The following is a 17646-nucleotide window of genomic DNA, read 5'->3' as shown; positions in this document are numbered from 1 at the left end:
ACTTTCATAGCAAATTTCTGAGGAAGTGATCTCAAGATCTTCCTTACAAGCTTCTCATCTGACATAGGTTCTCCCAAAGCAAATGAAGCATTAGACAAGTCACAGACACGCATGTGGAATTCTGAGATAGTCTCTTCTTCAGTCATCATCAAATTTTCAAATTGAGTAGTAAGCATCTGAAGTCTTGACATCCTTACTCGAGTAGTTCCTTCATGTGCAGTCTTCAGAATTTCCCAAGCATCCTTTGCCACAGTACACGTATTGATCAGCCTAAACATATTCTTGTCAACTCCATTAAAGATAGCATTTAGAGCATTTGAGTTTCCAAGAGCAGCTTCATCTTCAACACTGGTCCATTCCTCTTCAGGTTTCTGAAGGTGTGAAAAACGACCAAAAAGGGGGGGGGGTTGAATAAAGTTTTGAATATAAAAACTTTTCCCTTAAGATTTAAAGTAAATCTTTTCGGTTTCTCTGAGATTGATGGTGTAGCGGATAAAGATTGAGAGAAGAGAAGAGCACACAAGTATTTTATCCTGGTTCACTTGATAAATCCCTCAAGCTAATCCATTCCACCTGTTAAGGTGATTTCTTCCTTCTTAGAATGAAGGCAATCCACTAATCAGATAATTGTTACAACTGCACTTGAAACCTACAAGTGACTAACAATACACTGACTTAGCTCACACTAAGATTCACTCTCTTAGTCTTCTCTAGGATCCGATCAACCTTGATCTCCTAAAGGAATCACCACTAAGATACACATATCCTATTCTTCTTAAGGATACTGACCTACCCGGTCCCTTAAGGAAAATCAAACAACTGTTTGAGGTTGGTGTTTACAAAGGTTTGCTTCTGAATAAGCTGAGTGTAAACTAAATAAGAACAGATGAAGAAAGTAGAGGCTTGAATCTTTTCTTGTATTGCAGCTCTTGGTTTCTCTCTCTTAGTCTTTCTTCTTTTCTTCAGCCTTAAATAGTCCAAGGTGCAAAGGATATTTCTGTTGAGAGAATATGACCGTTGGAGGGCATTCCTGGAACTTCCAGAACCTGCTGTGGCTGAACCTTGGTAGGTAGGCTTTTCAGAATAGTACACTGCTCTTGTACTTCTTGATAGTGACATTTGCCTTTAACCATTGACTTCTGATCTGACGATGCTTCAGAGCTTCTGGACCTTCAGAGCTTCTGGTCCTTCAGAACCTCTAGACCTTCAGAGCTTCTGGTCTTCAGATCTTCTGATCCTCAGATCTTCTGGTCTTCAGATCCTCTGATCCTCAGAGCTTCTGATCTTCAGATCTTCTGATCTTCAGAGCTTCTGATCTTCAGATCTTCTGGTCTTCAGATCTTCTGATCTTCAGAACTTCTGATATTCAGATCTTCTGATCTTCAGATCTTCTGATGAATATATCTTCTGGTGTCAGAATCAGAACCTGTTTGTCAAAACACTCAAGCCAAACGTTAGAGTATCATAATTGTTCATCCACAAATAAATACTTGTTATCATCAAAACATAGAGTTGTACCACATGACCAAATCTTGATCTTACAATCTCCCCCTTTTTGATGATGACAAAACCATGTATTTTGATGAACAACTCTAAACAAATAAACTGAATACACTCAGAGTATAAGGTATCAGAGTTAAAGCTTATCCTGATGTGTGTAGTTTATCTAGCTCCTTCTGAATCCAAGACTCGTGCTTGATTCTGAGCTAAGCTCCCCCTGAATCTAATACTTAATATCAACCACGTTAGAAGTATCTAGATTCTGAGCAATATTGAAGTATGTGATCAGAGTTAATTGAGTCATAAGATGTATCATAGCATTGAAAGAGATGACATCAATCAGAATGTATCGTTAGAGCATAGAAATTGATCACATAAGGGAGTTGTCAAGATACTATCAGAACCTGTTTGTCAAAACACTCAAGCCAAACGTTAGAGTATCATAATTGTTCATCCACAAATAAATACTTGTTATCATCAAAACATAGAGTTGTACCACATGACCAAATCTTGATCTTACAGTTTCTCCACAACAGTAGTAAAGGTGCCTTCAACCTCAGCCTTAGTGGGGTGCTTCCAACCCTTGACAATAGCTTTCCAAGTCTTGTTGTCAATTGACTTGAGAAAGGCTGTCATGCGAACCTTTCAGTAGTCATAGTTAGTATCATCCAGAATGGGTGGCCTATTGACTTATCCTCCCTCCTTGTTATCCATGAGAACTTGAATAAAACTCCCTGGAGCTCACCCAACCAGAACAGGGTGCCTGCTCTGATGCCAATTGTAATTCAGGTTCCCTGTAGTACGAATGTCCTGCACGATGCTAGGACAATAGGTTCGACAATCGCTTAACAGTAAAACAGAACTTAAACCAGAAACAACAAAACACAAGAATTGTTAACCCAGTTCAGTGAAAAACTTTCACCAACGTCTGGAGGGTTTGCACCCAAAGAAAGGAAATCCACTATCTCAAGAATCAGGAATTACAGACACTCATGAACACAACAGTTCATAGTTCACTCCCTAATCTACCCAGTGTATTTCTACTTAGAATCTCAACCTAAGTATGAGAGCCCCTCTCACTTTCTCTCAATCACTGCCACAGTGATTGGTGAATACAATGAACAATCAGAGTTTGAACGCAATCAAACACACAGAACCCTTCTTTGCTTTATAGAATCAGTGAGCAAAGAGGATTCACAACTAACAAAGGACAAAACACAATAACAAATCCTAAAACACTCGATCTCTCTCTCTTAGCTTCGGTGATCTTCAAGTTTTAGGTCTTCATCCTTTTATAGACTTCAGCAGCGGTAGCATGGGCTCTAGGGTTATCATGGGCTGAAGAAACAGATTGCAGCAACAGCAATTCAAAACGCAATCTTGATAGATTCGGTTTACTTATTGCACAAGTAAAGATAGAAATCAATCTTTTAACAAAGATTGTTTCAACAAATAACGACCCACAATCAAAACCCTTTTGGAAAAGCTACTTGCTCCTCAAGTAACTCAAAAACATATCTTCAGTAAATCTTCAGAGGGCCCACAATAAAAACTCAAGCTAAGGATTGATGCCCTAGCTACACGGAATCAGATGCCACGACATCTGCTTCGACAATCGGTTGTTTTGACAAAATGCAAGGCAACATGTACCAACAGAATCATTAAGCACGGTTAGTTCACAACGAACACTAGGACTAGCACAAATAACAACCCTAAAACACTTGATCTATTTCTCTCAATATCTTCAAAATTCTTCGCGTTTTAGGTCTTCAATATATATAAGCTTCAGCAGCCACACTAGGGTTTCCAAAGGCTGAAGCAGTAGTCCAACAACAACAAATCAAAACGCAATCTTTCATAAATGTTGATTGCGTTCACATGTCAATCACCATTAACACAATAGAAAAAAATCTTCAATCAGAGATTGTTCCAACAATTAAACTAGCCCACATTAAACAACCATAATACAGCTACTTAACTCGTAAGTAACCACAATAAAATCTTACACAGATTTCCAGGGCACACATAAGCACTCCAAGTCATGGACTGGTGTCCTGTGCTACACAAAAGCAGATGTCACTGCATCTGCTTCGACATCAGGTTGTTTTGGACAAAATGCAAGACAACCAAAATTAACAACAAATTTCTTCCTTGCGATCTCATCATCATCATCAACCTTTTCATCTTCTTCTACATTGCGGCATCATAATCATCATCAACCTCTCCATCTTCTTCTTCCTTGTGGCATCATCATCAACAACAACATCTTGAGGTAAGTTTTTTTATGCCTTTCATTGTTCTCATTATTCTCCTGTCCTTTTCTCCTGGACGAAGCTTCCGCTATTGGAGTGGAACTTCGTCGTTTTGGGTTCTAAAACATGGAACTTTATTTAGGATTTTGAGATTTAGGATAGATCCGAGATTAAGATCGCAGAACACAACTAGTAACGTTCTGGGATTTTGAACCCGAAACCCTAACATTGCTTAACATTCCAAGATTTATAACTCGAAAGCATTTTGAGAGATCTTTTGTTATAGTTCCGGGAAATAGAACCCGGAATACACCACTTTGGTTATGGGATTTATGACTCAAAAGAATATTAATCTATAATTTGTTAAAGTTTCGGGAATTAGAACCCAGGACACACCAATTTGGTTCTGGGATTTATAACCAGGAACTCACCCCTTTAATATAAAACTTAGGTTCGGGTTTTCGAACCCGAAACACACCTCGTTTAGTTACAATTAAGTTCCGGGATATAGAACCTGGAACCCTAGGTTGTTTTTAATAAATTTGGAGGTTCTATATCCTGTAACTTTATTTAAAACTAACTAAGGCTATGAGTTCTATATCCCGGATCCTAAATTTAAAGAGTAATATGTGTGTTCCGGGTTCTAGTTCCCAGTGTAACACTCCGACTTTCAGGGGTCACAAATAGTAACCTGCTAAAGAAAATGAAATGATTTTCCAAAAAGATTTACAAATACAGGTATATTTTGTTTTCTTTTTTTTCAAAACATTTCCAAAACTTGATATGCATACTCCTGCCCAAACCCAAACATCCAGCCTTGTCAAGGCAAACCCTTGTGAGTGACGGCGAATGTTCAAATCAAGCGAAATACAATAGAGTAATGTTTTACTCGACAACATAGTTCAAACTGCTATAACACCCTATGTCCAATATACTTCCTACAATCCCCCCACTGGAGAATCGCAGAAGAGCAATGCATCGAAACTTACCCAAAACCAAAGTAAGTTATACAATCGTTCCTACAAGCAAACAGATTGTAGCTGTTGTGTGTGAATAACGTAATATATAAGTCTTAGCAAAATTCAGCATAGTTATAAGTTGTGTGTGAATAATAATTGAACACAACATATGTCCATCTCTAGCATCTGAACGTCAAGTCATCAGTCCATTGCTCGTCGCCTATGCATAGGTGTATCTTCATTTCCTCGCCATGGCAGCACCACGTGTCGCTAACATAATTTTACGACCCAGGGGTCAATCAACTAATGCGGTTAAGGTATATACTCTTTAATCAAGCAAACAGATAACAGGATCAAGGAATAGCCCCTTAATCGATATAGGTAATAGGATTTAAAGTCTATCTTCTTAATCCAATCACAAATAATATGATTAAAGTCGATCCTCTTTATTCAAATAACAGATAGGATTAAGGTTCATATTCTTTAATCAAATAACAGATAATAGGATTAAGGTCCATCCTCTTTAATCCAATAACAAATAATAGGATTAAGGTTCATCCTCTTTAATCCAATAACAAAATTATATGATTAAGGTCTAACCTCTTAATCAAATAACCAATATTATGATTAAGGTCGAACCTCTTAATCAAAACGATAGAGACAAATGAACTTTGGCTAGACATGTATTCGGATAAGGACGAAGCGTTGTTTGCTAGCATTTGCTCACACATGTAACTTGAAGTGAGACGGTCGAAAGATCGAGCTCCTCACCAATTGAGGGAATGAACCTCATATTCTATATTATATGATTGAAGGGACTGTCCTTAATCCTACTCTTTACTACTTGATCTATACATGTTCTTACATCACATGTTAGGAACATGTATTGATGTACTAGATCGACTAATGCTCCCTGGTTGATGCAAAATATTCCACCAGTTGGCTGAAGACTTGATTATTGGTATATCGATCGGTCCAACACGGATTGAAATAGGAGCCGGTTCGACAAGAAGCTTTTGAAAACGCAATGCACCTAAGTAAATTAGAAACGGGATGAGTACAGAGGTTTAAAGCATCCCACCCCCAAAATGCCACTTATCAGAACAAGTTCGCAAAGATGAGTTGTGAGGATTTTCCCCGGGTCAAGATTTAGTGCAGTAGTCATCCCTCTATCCACTCATTCTTCTCTCACATTCATTTTCCTTTTTTTCTAAAAAAAAAACCACATCTAATCACTCTTCTCTCAAAGTTGTAGAAGTAGTTCTTCTGCCATTATCGTTCCCGAGAGAGATGTTACATTGCAATTTTTCAATATTTATTTGGAATTGTTATTCAAACCCCCTCCCCCACATCTATTTCAACCCCCTTTAAAGTGCGAAAATACTAAAATGCCCTTAATGAAAAAAATTATAAAAATTTCCCACACCCTCATCTTCTCATTCTCTCTCCTCTCCTCTTTCCTCACCAACACCACCACCACCACCCATACTTATCATCATACTCATTATCCATTTGCTCTTCTCTCCTTTTTCTAATGTCGTCACGGTCGTCATCGGCATTGTCGTCGTTGGTCCCGTCGTCGTTTTCATATTTTTTTTCAACTAAACGCACTTTGAAAGTGTGTTATGGTCGCACTTTCAAAGTGTGTGGTTAATGCACTTTTAAAGTGCGTTTTGCTGCATATTTGTACAAAACTAATATTAGATGATTTTTAAAATATTTTATGAGACCGCCATAGTAAATCAAGAAGAATATTTTGAGATTTATGGTGGAATAAATTTTTTTTTTAATTCAAAATAAAATACCAGATGAAAGAATTTGGCTAAATTTCATGAATCTTAGGACCACAGGTGCTAAGGAACCAATTACTTTATTTTTTTTCTTCAACTTTGTAGTTGGCCGACTTGGCATCTGAGACAAAAAATTGTCAAACTTTCCAAACCGCACCGCTCCTGATTGTGAAGCGACTCCTAAAAGATGCAGGAATGTTGGAATTCATACTGCAGATTTGAGCGTAGAATGGTCGTATTACCTTAACCATAAGTGACAGTCTTAGATTACTTTCAAAATTTAAACAGGAGAAAAAAAAATATGTGCGTTTCGTTCTCACTTTCAAAGTGTGACCATAACGTACCTTTAAAGTGTGAGCGAAAAACAATTGTAAGAGCTTTTACGAATTTTACGAATTTATAGAAGCAAGCGGCACTGTAATTGGTGAGAGATTGAGTTAAAAGTTGAGAGTTGAGATTTGAGACGCAACTACGGTCCCATGACTGAGAGATTTTTACACTGGCAAGTGATATGAGAGAGACAGATGATAAATAAATTAAAACGAAACGTTTTTTTTTTCAAATTTTCAGCAAGCAAAACAATAGTGATTGCGACGCTTTTGTTTCCGGTTGTGTGATAGGAAGCAGAAACCTCTGAAAAGTGGGTTGTCTCGTGCTCTTCTCTTCAAACTATACTATAAGCTTTATCTCCAAAAATCAACCTACTATTCTTCATGTCCCACCCTCTCCCAAATCACAAACATAAAAGTTATCTGGATTTTTTATTTAGATTTTTTATTTAAAAAAGTAGAAGATGAAGGTTTTTTTTTACCTAAAAGGAAGAAAGAGAAAGATGTGGGAAATGAAGGATTAGATGTGATTAAAAAAATTAAATGGACTAAATTTGATACGAAAAAATCCATATGATCACATTGGCTAATTAGGCTCGTTGTATGGATTGTTGACTGGTCAAAATTATTAACACGTAGACATAAACACTTTTTTTTTAATTTGATTAAAAAAACGTGATTTGTATGGCTGGCACACAAGCTCACGTGGCCCAAGTAGCATGGAGGGAAGCAAGTGAAACTGGGACGGGCTGGTGTTTTCTCCCATGCTCTTGTCATTTTGCTGGCTGTGGCTCTGCTGTCTCCTTTCATTTCTATCTTCATGCAAATCTCTTTGAGATGTTATTTTCTTTCTTCTCTCGTACATACGGTTTAAAGCACTTCTTGTGTTTCTGTTTTGATTCAGTTTGGCTTATGAAAAAACATTTAAATAAAAAAAATTTCAATGATCTAATTTAATTCTTCTTACAAAAAGTTAGAGACCTAAAAAAATATTTAATTTAAGCTATTAAAAATAATTTGTTGAATAATGAGGCAAAATCCTACAAAAGAGAACAATGTCTCTTTCTCTTTGTCGGTGAGAAGGATGTCACCAATTTATTTTTCGATGTAGCAAAAAAAAAAAAGGATGTCACCAATGCACGTTTTGCACAATCATTTGTGCAACAAGTATCGCTGATCTTCTAATTTTTCTATTATGATAAGGGTAATAATAATTTATTCACATTTTCACTTTATTTCTATTTTTATTTCTCTCTTTTCTTCCCTTCATATAAACTTCAATTGAAGTTTGAACAAAACTATTCATCAAGATAGAATGAAGGAAGGATTCAAAGGACCAATAACAAGGCAATGACGGATCTTCATTGGATAGGGCTCCCCCACCTGTCTTTTCAATTTGCTAATTAGAATTAAGAAGTTTAAATTTGATAAATATTAGTCACCCACCTGTTAGTTGTATATACTATAATTAGCTGGGCATGTGCTGATGTGCATGTTACGTACAGTGTACACGTGAAAATATGGAGCTACAACATTTAGAAAGAAAACACTAAAATGCTTGAATACAGCCAGTCAAATCAATTCTGCACCGTTCGTACATCGTTTTCAGAGGTGCAACATTAAAATATGGACTCCCGTGTATATATATACAACCTCTCTGGTCACATATATATAAACAAAAAACAATATTTTATGTTCATTAAATAAATGATGTATCTAGCCATTATTAATGATTATATATCATTTGTTGAATGAACCTAAAATGTTGTTTTTTACTTATATATGTGACCGGATGATGTATTTTGCAGCTTTTTGTTAATTTTTATATTATATCAATGAGATTGTTTAAATTATCCAAAATATATACATACATATTATTTCAAAAGTATATGTTTGAAGTCTGAAAAGGGTTAATAATTTATAAATATTACTGGCAACTAACATTTGCATATAAAAAATACATTTATTTTGTTAATTATTAAAAATTATTTATTTATTTATTTATTATCTTTCTTTTTAGAATATATTTTATTTCTCCTAATTTATTATTTTCACAACATGCATTAGTAATGTATAATCACTCTAATCTTAGATGATTAGTTATATTTTGACATGTGTCATGAGTTAAAATTTTCTAATTAAGACACATGTTGAAATATTATTTGACCAACTAAATTAGTGTAATTTTACTCGAAGTAAATTTTAGGTGATTTATACACTACTTGAAAATATGTTAATGCTTAAAACTTATGATAATGCTTACAAAATCTTATCTAAATAAGACTAAACTCAAAAATATAATTTTTTTTTCTTCAATGATGGCTCAAGTGGTAACAGCTAGAAGACATATGGGTTAAGGTGGAGGAGGTTCAAAGATCAATCCCTAGGGAGATGAAACTTATCTTTCCAATGTACTAAAAATAATAACTTAACCCTAATAGAGCAACACGACAGAACTTAAGAAGCACTTCTGCTAGGGTTCATCCTTTCCTGCACATCAGTGGCGTCGCCTCCCCTCCTACACGGAGGTGGCGCCTCGCACACCTGAGTCGCGACGGCTCTCGCACTCTTCATGTGCCTGTTTTCTCCTTCCCTGGCTTTTGTATTCAACCTCTGTTTCGTGGTCTTTATCCTTTGTCATGCTCTGGTTTTGCGCCGGCGTTTGCTCCATCTTCTGGTTGTTTGCTTCCTGGCTCCTTCGTCAACGACCGTCGTTCGCGTTTTTGACGTCCTCTTGCTCTTCTCCTTGCGATTCCAATCGATGATTCTCTACTTTCTTCTACCTGCTGCGTGGTGGTTTACATCTCCTTCTCGACGCTTTCGTCCTATATCGGATACCTCTTGCCCCGTGTTTCTGGATTTCTTTCCGAATTTGGTTCCTTCAGACTGTTGAATGATGTTTCTTTCTCCTCCGCCTTTCTGCAACTTTGGTGTCGGCGGTAGATCTAGTACTTCTTCAAGCTTTATTTTACGAGGTGTTGCTGGGTGGAGTTGTGACCGAAGGCACGATGCAACCAGTGTGCTGCTGTTTGTCTGGGTTTTCTGAGTAGGTTTCGAGGTTGACGATGAAGGATCTGGCTGCCTGTGTGCTGATTGTGGTTGTCGACAGCTCTTGGGGACTTTTTCAGCTTCTTTTGGTTGTGGTGCTTCCTCGACGCAGATGCCTATTTCTTCATTAGTGATTCGATCAGCTTGCTCTCTATGACGCTAAGTTATGGAGAGAGCTCTGGATATGCTTTCTTCTTTAAGTTCTTCGTGTGTTGCAGTAGCGGACGAGGAGTTGGTGGTGAGTTTTCGGTGGCTTGACCAATAGTTGTTGGTTCCTTTCTGTTTTATGTTTTCTTTTTGTTTCTTGTCTGGTGTTGTTTCCCTTAGGTTTTTTCCGACTCTATGGCTTTGGTAGGGTTTTAGTTTACTCGATCGGTTTGGTTTCCAATTTGCAGGTGTCGAGCGGCTTATTAGGATCCCTTGTCGGTTGATCTTATCGCTGTTTTTCGACTTCATTGAGAAACTCGTAGTGGTTGGCTAAGTTACCGTACCCTTGTTGAGAGGGTTATTTTCCAACATTTTATATATATTATATTATATTTTGTTTAAAAAAATTGTTATAAAAACTACTTTTACTAAATTACCAATAACCCCTTCAATTCTGAAAAAGAATATGTTAATTACCAAAAATAAAACTAGTCATTTAATACCAATTTTTTTCATAAAGAAGTTAATTTCAAATTTGTATCAGTTTTTAATAATATGTAATAATATTTGTTTGGTCAAATATTAGTTTAAGAGCCAATTACAGTAATTAGGTAACTCATACTCACTAAACAAAAGTGTGATATTCAAGGGTTATTTTATGCCCAAAATTATTAAGAAAATATATAAAAAGAAAAATAATTCAAATAAAATGTACGTAGTTAATTTTTTTTTGAAACAGAAATTGTTTATTTACGACCTTGCATTATTTACAAAATCATGAGATTTAGTATAGTACCATATATTTATACAATCAAACAGTGAACACAATTAAAGACCAATTTTTATTTGTTGATGACCCATTTTAGAAGCTACCTACATCGTTGAAGTTGGAAGAAACCATCACTGATGGTGATGTGCATCTTAATGTAGTAAAATTATTTAGAAGACATATCTTAATCTTCTCTACATAATTAAAAATATAAAGCACAAAGTTTTTCTAATTTTATTTCATGTGTTAAATAAAACAATTTTGAGTAATATCTATTCAAGGTTAAAGGGGTAAGATTGAATGTAGCTACACTTCGGATTAAAACGAAGCTCAATGTTGTCTTATAAATCTTGAGATAATGAATGTATTTTACTCATTTGTATGTTAATAGCAAACTTTGTCACCAAACCACGCATTCCTCGTAGCTCCGTTCTGACTTTGATAATAAATCCTCGAACTTAGCTTGTTCAAAATAATTGTCACCCCACTCCCCCCTATATATACACACATGTATATCTCCGTATTTGTGGTCCATAACTAACCCAATCTCTTTTCCCTCATCTCATTAGTTTATTCTACCTGTAGAAATGCCCTCGAAGACATGGTACGTTCTTCCTCTTCTTCTCTTGGTTGCAAAATCCATGCAACATTCTGTTCATGGGGAACCGGAAGTGCCTTGCCTCTTTATCTTTGGTGACTCTCTGTCTGATGATGGAAACAACAACAACCTTCCAACATCTACAAAATCCAATTACAATCCATATGGCATCGATTTTCCTACAGGTCCAACTGGGAGATTCACAAACGGACCAACTGCAATTGACATAATTGGTATATATTTCTATAATCTCAACACTTCAATAATATATCATTTGTAAGCGAGTTTAATTTTAGTCTCTCAGTGGAAAAATTATTTTAATCTCTATATGGCCAGAGTTTTTAACCGCTACTAAACGTCACTTTTCCATTGAGAGACTAAAATCGATGTCACTATTAAAATCATGTACTAATTTGACAATTAACTTAGTTATTTCTCTTGATGTATTGGGCTTGTTCAAAATTTTAAACTCAAACTCAAACTTATATATTCAATTTGAGTGCAGGATTCTTAAATATCATGAAGCTGCATCAGTATCTTGTTCTCTTCTCACATAGCTATATATATTTTTGTCTTATATTGTGATTGAAACACCTCACACCTGTCATCATCATCTTTCATATAAGATTAAAATCTAATTAAAATTAATTATTTTAAAAATCAGTGTTCTCACTTCTCATTGACTTAAATTTCAACCGAGCATATTCAAAAAAATTAAAAATTATATATATTCATATTTCAATTTAAAGTACTCATGGACTGCATTCTTGATTACTAGTTTATTTAAATTTTTCCATATCATAAAAAATAATATAACTTATCAAATTAAAGTTTTAATTAAATTAAGAATAAAAGCTATATTTATGAGGAGCCCTTGAGGTGTCATTCTCTATTCTTTTTTCTTAGTTATTACCCCAACCATTTTGTTCATTGCAGGCCAACTACTGGGATTTGAGAATTTCATCCCACCATTTGCAAACACCAGTGGCTCAGACATACTTAAAGGTGTGAATTATGCATCCGGTGCTGCTGGAATTCGCATTGAGAGCGGCACGCATTTGGTATAAATCAAATAACCTTTAACTAGCTTTTTGTATGTTCATTTTTATAAATCTTCAAATAGTTTTCTTGATATGTCTCCTTGTTCAGCCCCATATTGTTTACTGTGCTGACAGTGGGGGTGAGGAATTAATCTCACAACTATAAGCTGTGGGATATTTTGATTAACACCGGAAAAAAATTGGGTTTTTAATATATATTTGGAGATTATTTACGTTTCAATGATCCCTCATATGAACGCAGGGTGCTGATATCAGCTTGGGATTACAGTTAGCACACCATAAAATCATAGTTTCCAGAATTGCAGCCAAACTTGGAGGTTTTGACAAAGCAGCAACATATCTTAACAAGTGCTTGTATTACGTGAATATAGGGAGTAATGATTATATAAACAACTACTTCCTTCCACAGTACTATCCAACAAGCCACATTTATACTCTGGAACAGTATACGGAAGTTCTTATTGACCAGTTATCTCAATATATAGAGGTATACTTTAATTTGTTGGCTTAATTGCACTTATTGAACGATTTGGGTATTAGATTTTAGTGACGTGCGTAATTGGTCCGTCCATAGATTTCACCTAACTGCTTATGAAAGTGAGTGATGTGACACTCATTTAATAACGTAAATATCCAACACAATTTTTACATAGATATCATGCAGATAAATCAATAGATATAATTAAAAAAAGTATTTTTTACAAATAAGAAAACATAACCCAAAAATAGAAAATTTCTCAGCCTCTTCTTCCCTTCAATTCTCAAATCCCCATTTTCTTTTTCCCTTCGAAACCTCTCATCATCTTCTTCTTCTTCCTTTCTCAACCTCACCAACCTCTCAAACCAATGCCAACGAAACCCCTATTTCCAAACAAAATACCCTCTCCATAATCCATATAGCACTGGTTTCTACTTCGAGCTCGATCAAAGAAGAGGAATATGAAAGGGAGAGAACAAATCCACTGCCACCGCCATCAAGAACAAGATCAATGTTAATTCAGATCAAAGTGAAGAAAAAGAATTGAAGAAGCTAAATAAACAGAGCAATTTTGTTTGGGAATGGGGTTTTCGTTGAATAAAATTTATTTCTCTACAAGTAGAGTGATTTTAATGAAAATTATCTAAACATTTAACAATTTTAAGTTTAGCTACAAAATAAATTCACCTTTTTTTTGGTGAGTCAAAAATAAATTCATTTTGAACGTTCTTTTAACAAAAAAAAATGCAACAAATGAAGTTTGCAAATAGCCCACATAAACAGTAAATACCCTACAAACCCCCTTTCGGAAAAAGTCTAACTGAATTTGTTTGTATATTGAATAATAGGCCAAAAGTTATAAATGAGTGAGTACAATAGCATTAGCCGCTCGTAAATCGTTACCCATCGATTAAACAAGTGAATTGTCGTTTAGTGGCGGTGTTGTTTACATCTCTAATATTCAGCTAATAAACAAATATGCATTACATCATTCACCACCATCAGTGATCCAAACACTAGAAAGCCGAAGTTATAATTAATGACCAGTATATGTATGTATATATAAATTTATTTCCTTGAAATTTTTCAAAATCACATCAAACTTAAGTGATATACACAAAGGTACACCAACAAATCCTCACTAGCTATAACGTGTTTATTACATAAAATATTAAATAAGCAACTACCTAAAATCAAATGAGAACTTGAAAAGCATTTTTAACTAGTTTTCTTTAATAATAATAACAGAACATATATATATATATATATATCAATTCAATTATTAGGTGTGATGTTCAATCCGGCTCAATTTAAAGCATTAAACAAGTTTTACAGCTATTATATATGATTGGATGGTTTTTTTTTGGGTAAGCATGATTGGATGGTTAATTTAATTATAATAATAAGAATGGTTTTGGGAGCAGGATCTCCATGTTTATGGGGCAAGAAAGTACGTTATGGTTGGTGTGGGACTTATAGGTTGCACTCCAAATGCCATAGCTACTGGTGGGAATGGAACTTGTGTTGAAGAGAAGAATGCTGCTGCATACCTTTTTAACGACAAGCTTAAGTCTACAGTGGATGAATTCAATGACAACTACTCTGCTGATTCCAAATTTATCTTTATAAACAGTACAGCTGGAACCATTGACACTTCACTTGGTATACATACATTTTGGTTTCCTCACGTTTCATATATATTATAGTACATTCTAAATTATAAATCAATTGATTATTGTATAAACCCATTTTAATCATGAGTTTGTATTTCAGGTTTTACGGTTTTCACTACAAGTTGCTGTCAAACAGTAGCGGCAACTGGACTTTGCATTCCGAATCAGACTCCATGCCAGAATAGAGATGAGTATGTCTTTTGGGATGCATTCCATCCTACAAAAGCTGTCAACATACTCACTGCATATGCTTCATATAATGGTTCTGATCCAAACTTCACTTATCCGGTGGATATCGAGCACCTTGTTGAGTCGTTTCAGACTAGTTTAAGTGCATGGTGACCTACCTATGCGCGGATGGATATTAATACTATAATATGAATAAAATAACCGTGTGGAAGCTTCTTATTAGTTTTGGAATAAGGAAATATTGCTTCACGGGTGTGAAGAGCTTGAATCCTGCTGCAAGATTTGCTGTTTTTGATGTTTAATAAATTGTAACTAGCCAATAGGTTAGTTTGGGGAGGATTTTAGAGCTTTTAAAGATAATGAGTTGTTTGCAGGTTGGATGTATCTTTTCACCACTGTCATGAGAAAGTTGTTCTCATGTTTTTTTTTTTACTAAATTCAATAAACTGTTTTGCTTCCGGGAAAAAAAATTAACCGTATCAAATTTATTAGTCTATTTTTTTTTATTATCACGTTAAGGTTAGGTTTGAAAATGCAGGAATTGTGAACGTACTAATTATGAATGCTGAAAATGGATGGCTTAAAATAATAAAGTTGTGCACTTAGGAAATAATCTTGATGATGAATTATGTGGGTAATTGTCTCGACTACGATGAAGAATGTTTGATATTCTTTTGCAAATTACAAAATATGAAAATAGAATCGAACTCATAAGTCAAATAAACATTAAATGCAGAAAAAGAATTGAACCTAAAAGGTATATCTCTATTCACAAGGATGTGTGAAAGTAAGGCTAATTGTGATATAAACTATAAACAAGCAGTTTATAATTTAACAGACACGATATAAGAGAAATATAGTGAGCATGACAGAACTTGAAGACATGAATTCCAGGACCTGTTTTTGTATCAAGTACACACACTAAACAGAGCAAAAATTTGAAACAACACCCTTGAATGGAAATGAAATATAAGAATCAAAACTCACCCTGAGATATTGATTTGGTAGAAACCTTGAAGATGTGTGGGAAAGAATTGTGTTCCCAGGAGATTATGGAATGTCCTTTTTAAAGAACACATTTCGAAAATCTATTGCTCTTTGCTAGAGCACATTTTGAAAGTTGTTTCGGAAACTACTTTCAGGTTTCACTTGCTTCCAAGGACAAGTTTATGGAATAAGAATTGTACGATTGGAAGTAAATTCTACGTTCAAAAAATTGCTTTCTAGAACTACAATAACCCAAACTATTAATGTACACAAGTCAATTTTTGGAACAAGATTCGTGCAGAAGCAAAATACAAATCACCTCTGGACATAGGCGATGGCAATAGGCCAATAGTGGCTAAAGGGAACTTAGAATGAGAATGAGAGAGTTGAGAGGAGAGTGTGAGGGATAGCTGGAGGGAAGGGATGGTGTGAAAGAGAGGATGGGATGTGAAAGAGTTGGCATGAGTTTGAGGGTAGTTTAGATATTTCAAAAAACATTTCGACATGTTAGGAAAAGGCGGAACGCGTATGAAGCGAGGTTCTCTAGACGACACGGCGAGCCATTAAGACACATTTAGCTCTCAAACTTCAAGCACAAAGTCTTGTGGACTGATAGGCGCTTGCCAGCCGAGAGTTTGTCCTGAATAACGAAGCAGCAACAGCTCCAGTTCCCTTCTTACCTATAAAGAATTCGCAAATACAAATGTTTTAATAATAACACGGTGAGCCGTTAAGACACGTTTAACCTTCATGCTTCAAGCACAGTGTCTTGTCAGGTGCTTCCCAATCAAAGGCCTACTTGGTTAGTGTCCAAATTGGGCGGTCTTTATCTGAGCGCCTTTCATGCGTGTCTAAGACTCAAAGGCCAGAGATGCTTGATCAAAGCATGCCCAAAGATCCCCAAGCGATGAGCCATCATGCTAAGTAGCGAGCCACCATTCTATGTAGCATAGGATCCCTTTTATTTGGCGTGTAACTCAACTCTATGGAGTGAGCGATGTATCATCTTATATCATCGTAGTGATGCTTGGAGTTGTTTTTAGTTTCCATTTTGCTTTAGATTTTGTAGCCAAAAAATAATAGTAATTCCCCAAGAAAACCCATGTTAACCCCATCTCCTATACATTGTCATTCTAGCCATTTGATCAAATATTTGAAATTAAATCCTACTTGAATTTAGTATTAACTTTTATTAAGTAAATAATCATGACTATTGATAGCAATAACTAAATGTTTTCAATAATTTCTATTGTCTACAGCATTGAAGGTAGGAATAAAACTCAAGAACTTTATGTGTTGATTTTACTGAGATATGAAAAAAAATCTTATCGTTATACGAAAGCTTATGCATGTGGATATTACAAGGATAAAATAAATAAAAAAGGATGAAAAGAGAAAGTATAAGATGTAGTGAGTAAAAGTTGGTTTACACGACCCTAAATTTTCCTATAAAATATTCCAATCTTATATAGATATAGCATAAACACCTAATTTTTTTGTAAACAGCTTAAACACTTAAATAGATGGTTAAATTGTTCCCACTAAAAATAACTATTTCAGAACTTTTATTTGTTCATGGATGCCTTTTAGGTCTATGTTCATATTGTAAGTGATTGATGATTATATAATAGTAGGAAATTTGAATGTTATCATCATGTTACCAAATTCTAACGAAGCAAAGTATCAATAAAGGGGAAAAATATGAGTAATACTTACAATGTTATAGATTAATTTTGGCTTAAAAGCATTTCTTGCCCCTGATGTATCATGTTTGTGCAAAAGACACCCCCCATCTATTTTTGTCTATGTTTGTGATGTGGATTTTTTTTTTTTTAGAAATGCCACGTGGAAATTACGTTTTAAATT

At 35.1% G+C, this 17646-nt stretch overlaps 1 protein-coding gene across 1 annotated transcript; it reads left to right on the top strand.

The window, feature by feature from the left end:
* Positions 1 to 11194: 11194 nt before the first annotated feature.
* Positions 11195 to 15263, top strand: LOC130734601 (GDSL esterase/lipase At1g29670-like). Its single transcript, XM_057587089.1, has 5 exons — positions 11195 to 11625; positions 12329 to 12453; positions 12695 to 12940; positions 14356 to 14593; positions 14705 to 15263. Exons 1-5 carry the CDS (start codon positions 11382 to 11384, stop codon positions 14944 to 14946), a joined length of 1095 nt encoding a protein of 364 aa, XP_057443072.1. The 5' UTR covers positions 11195 to 11381; the 3' UTR covers positions 14947 to 15263.
* The last annotated feature ends 2383 nt before the right edge of the window (positions 15264 to 17646 follow it).

This window comes from Lotus japonicus, chromosome 1 (assembly GCF_012489685.1).
Source record: "Lotus japonicus ecotype B-129 chromosome 1, LjGifu_v1.2".
Taxonomy (NCBI): Eukaryota; Viridiplantae; Streptophyta; class Magnoliopsida; order Fabales; family Fabaceae; genus Lotus; species Lotus japonicus.
The sequence above is the reverse complement of the archived record's forward strand: the minus strand, read 5'-3'. Positions and strand labels throughout refer to the sequence as shown.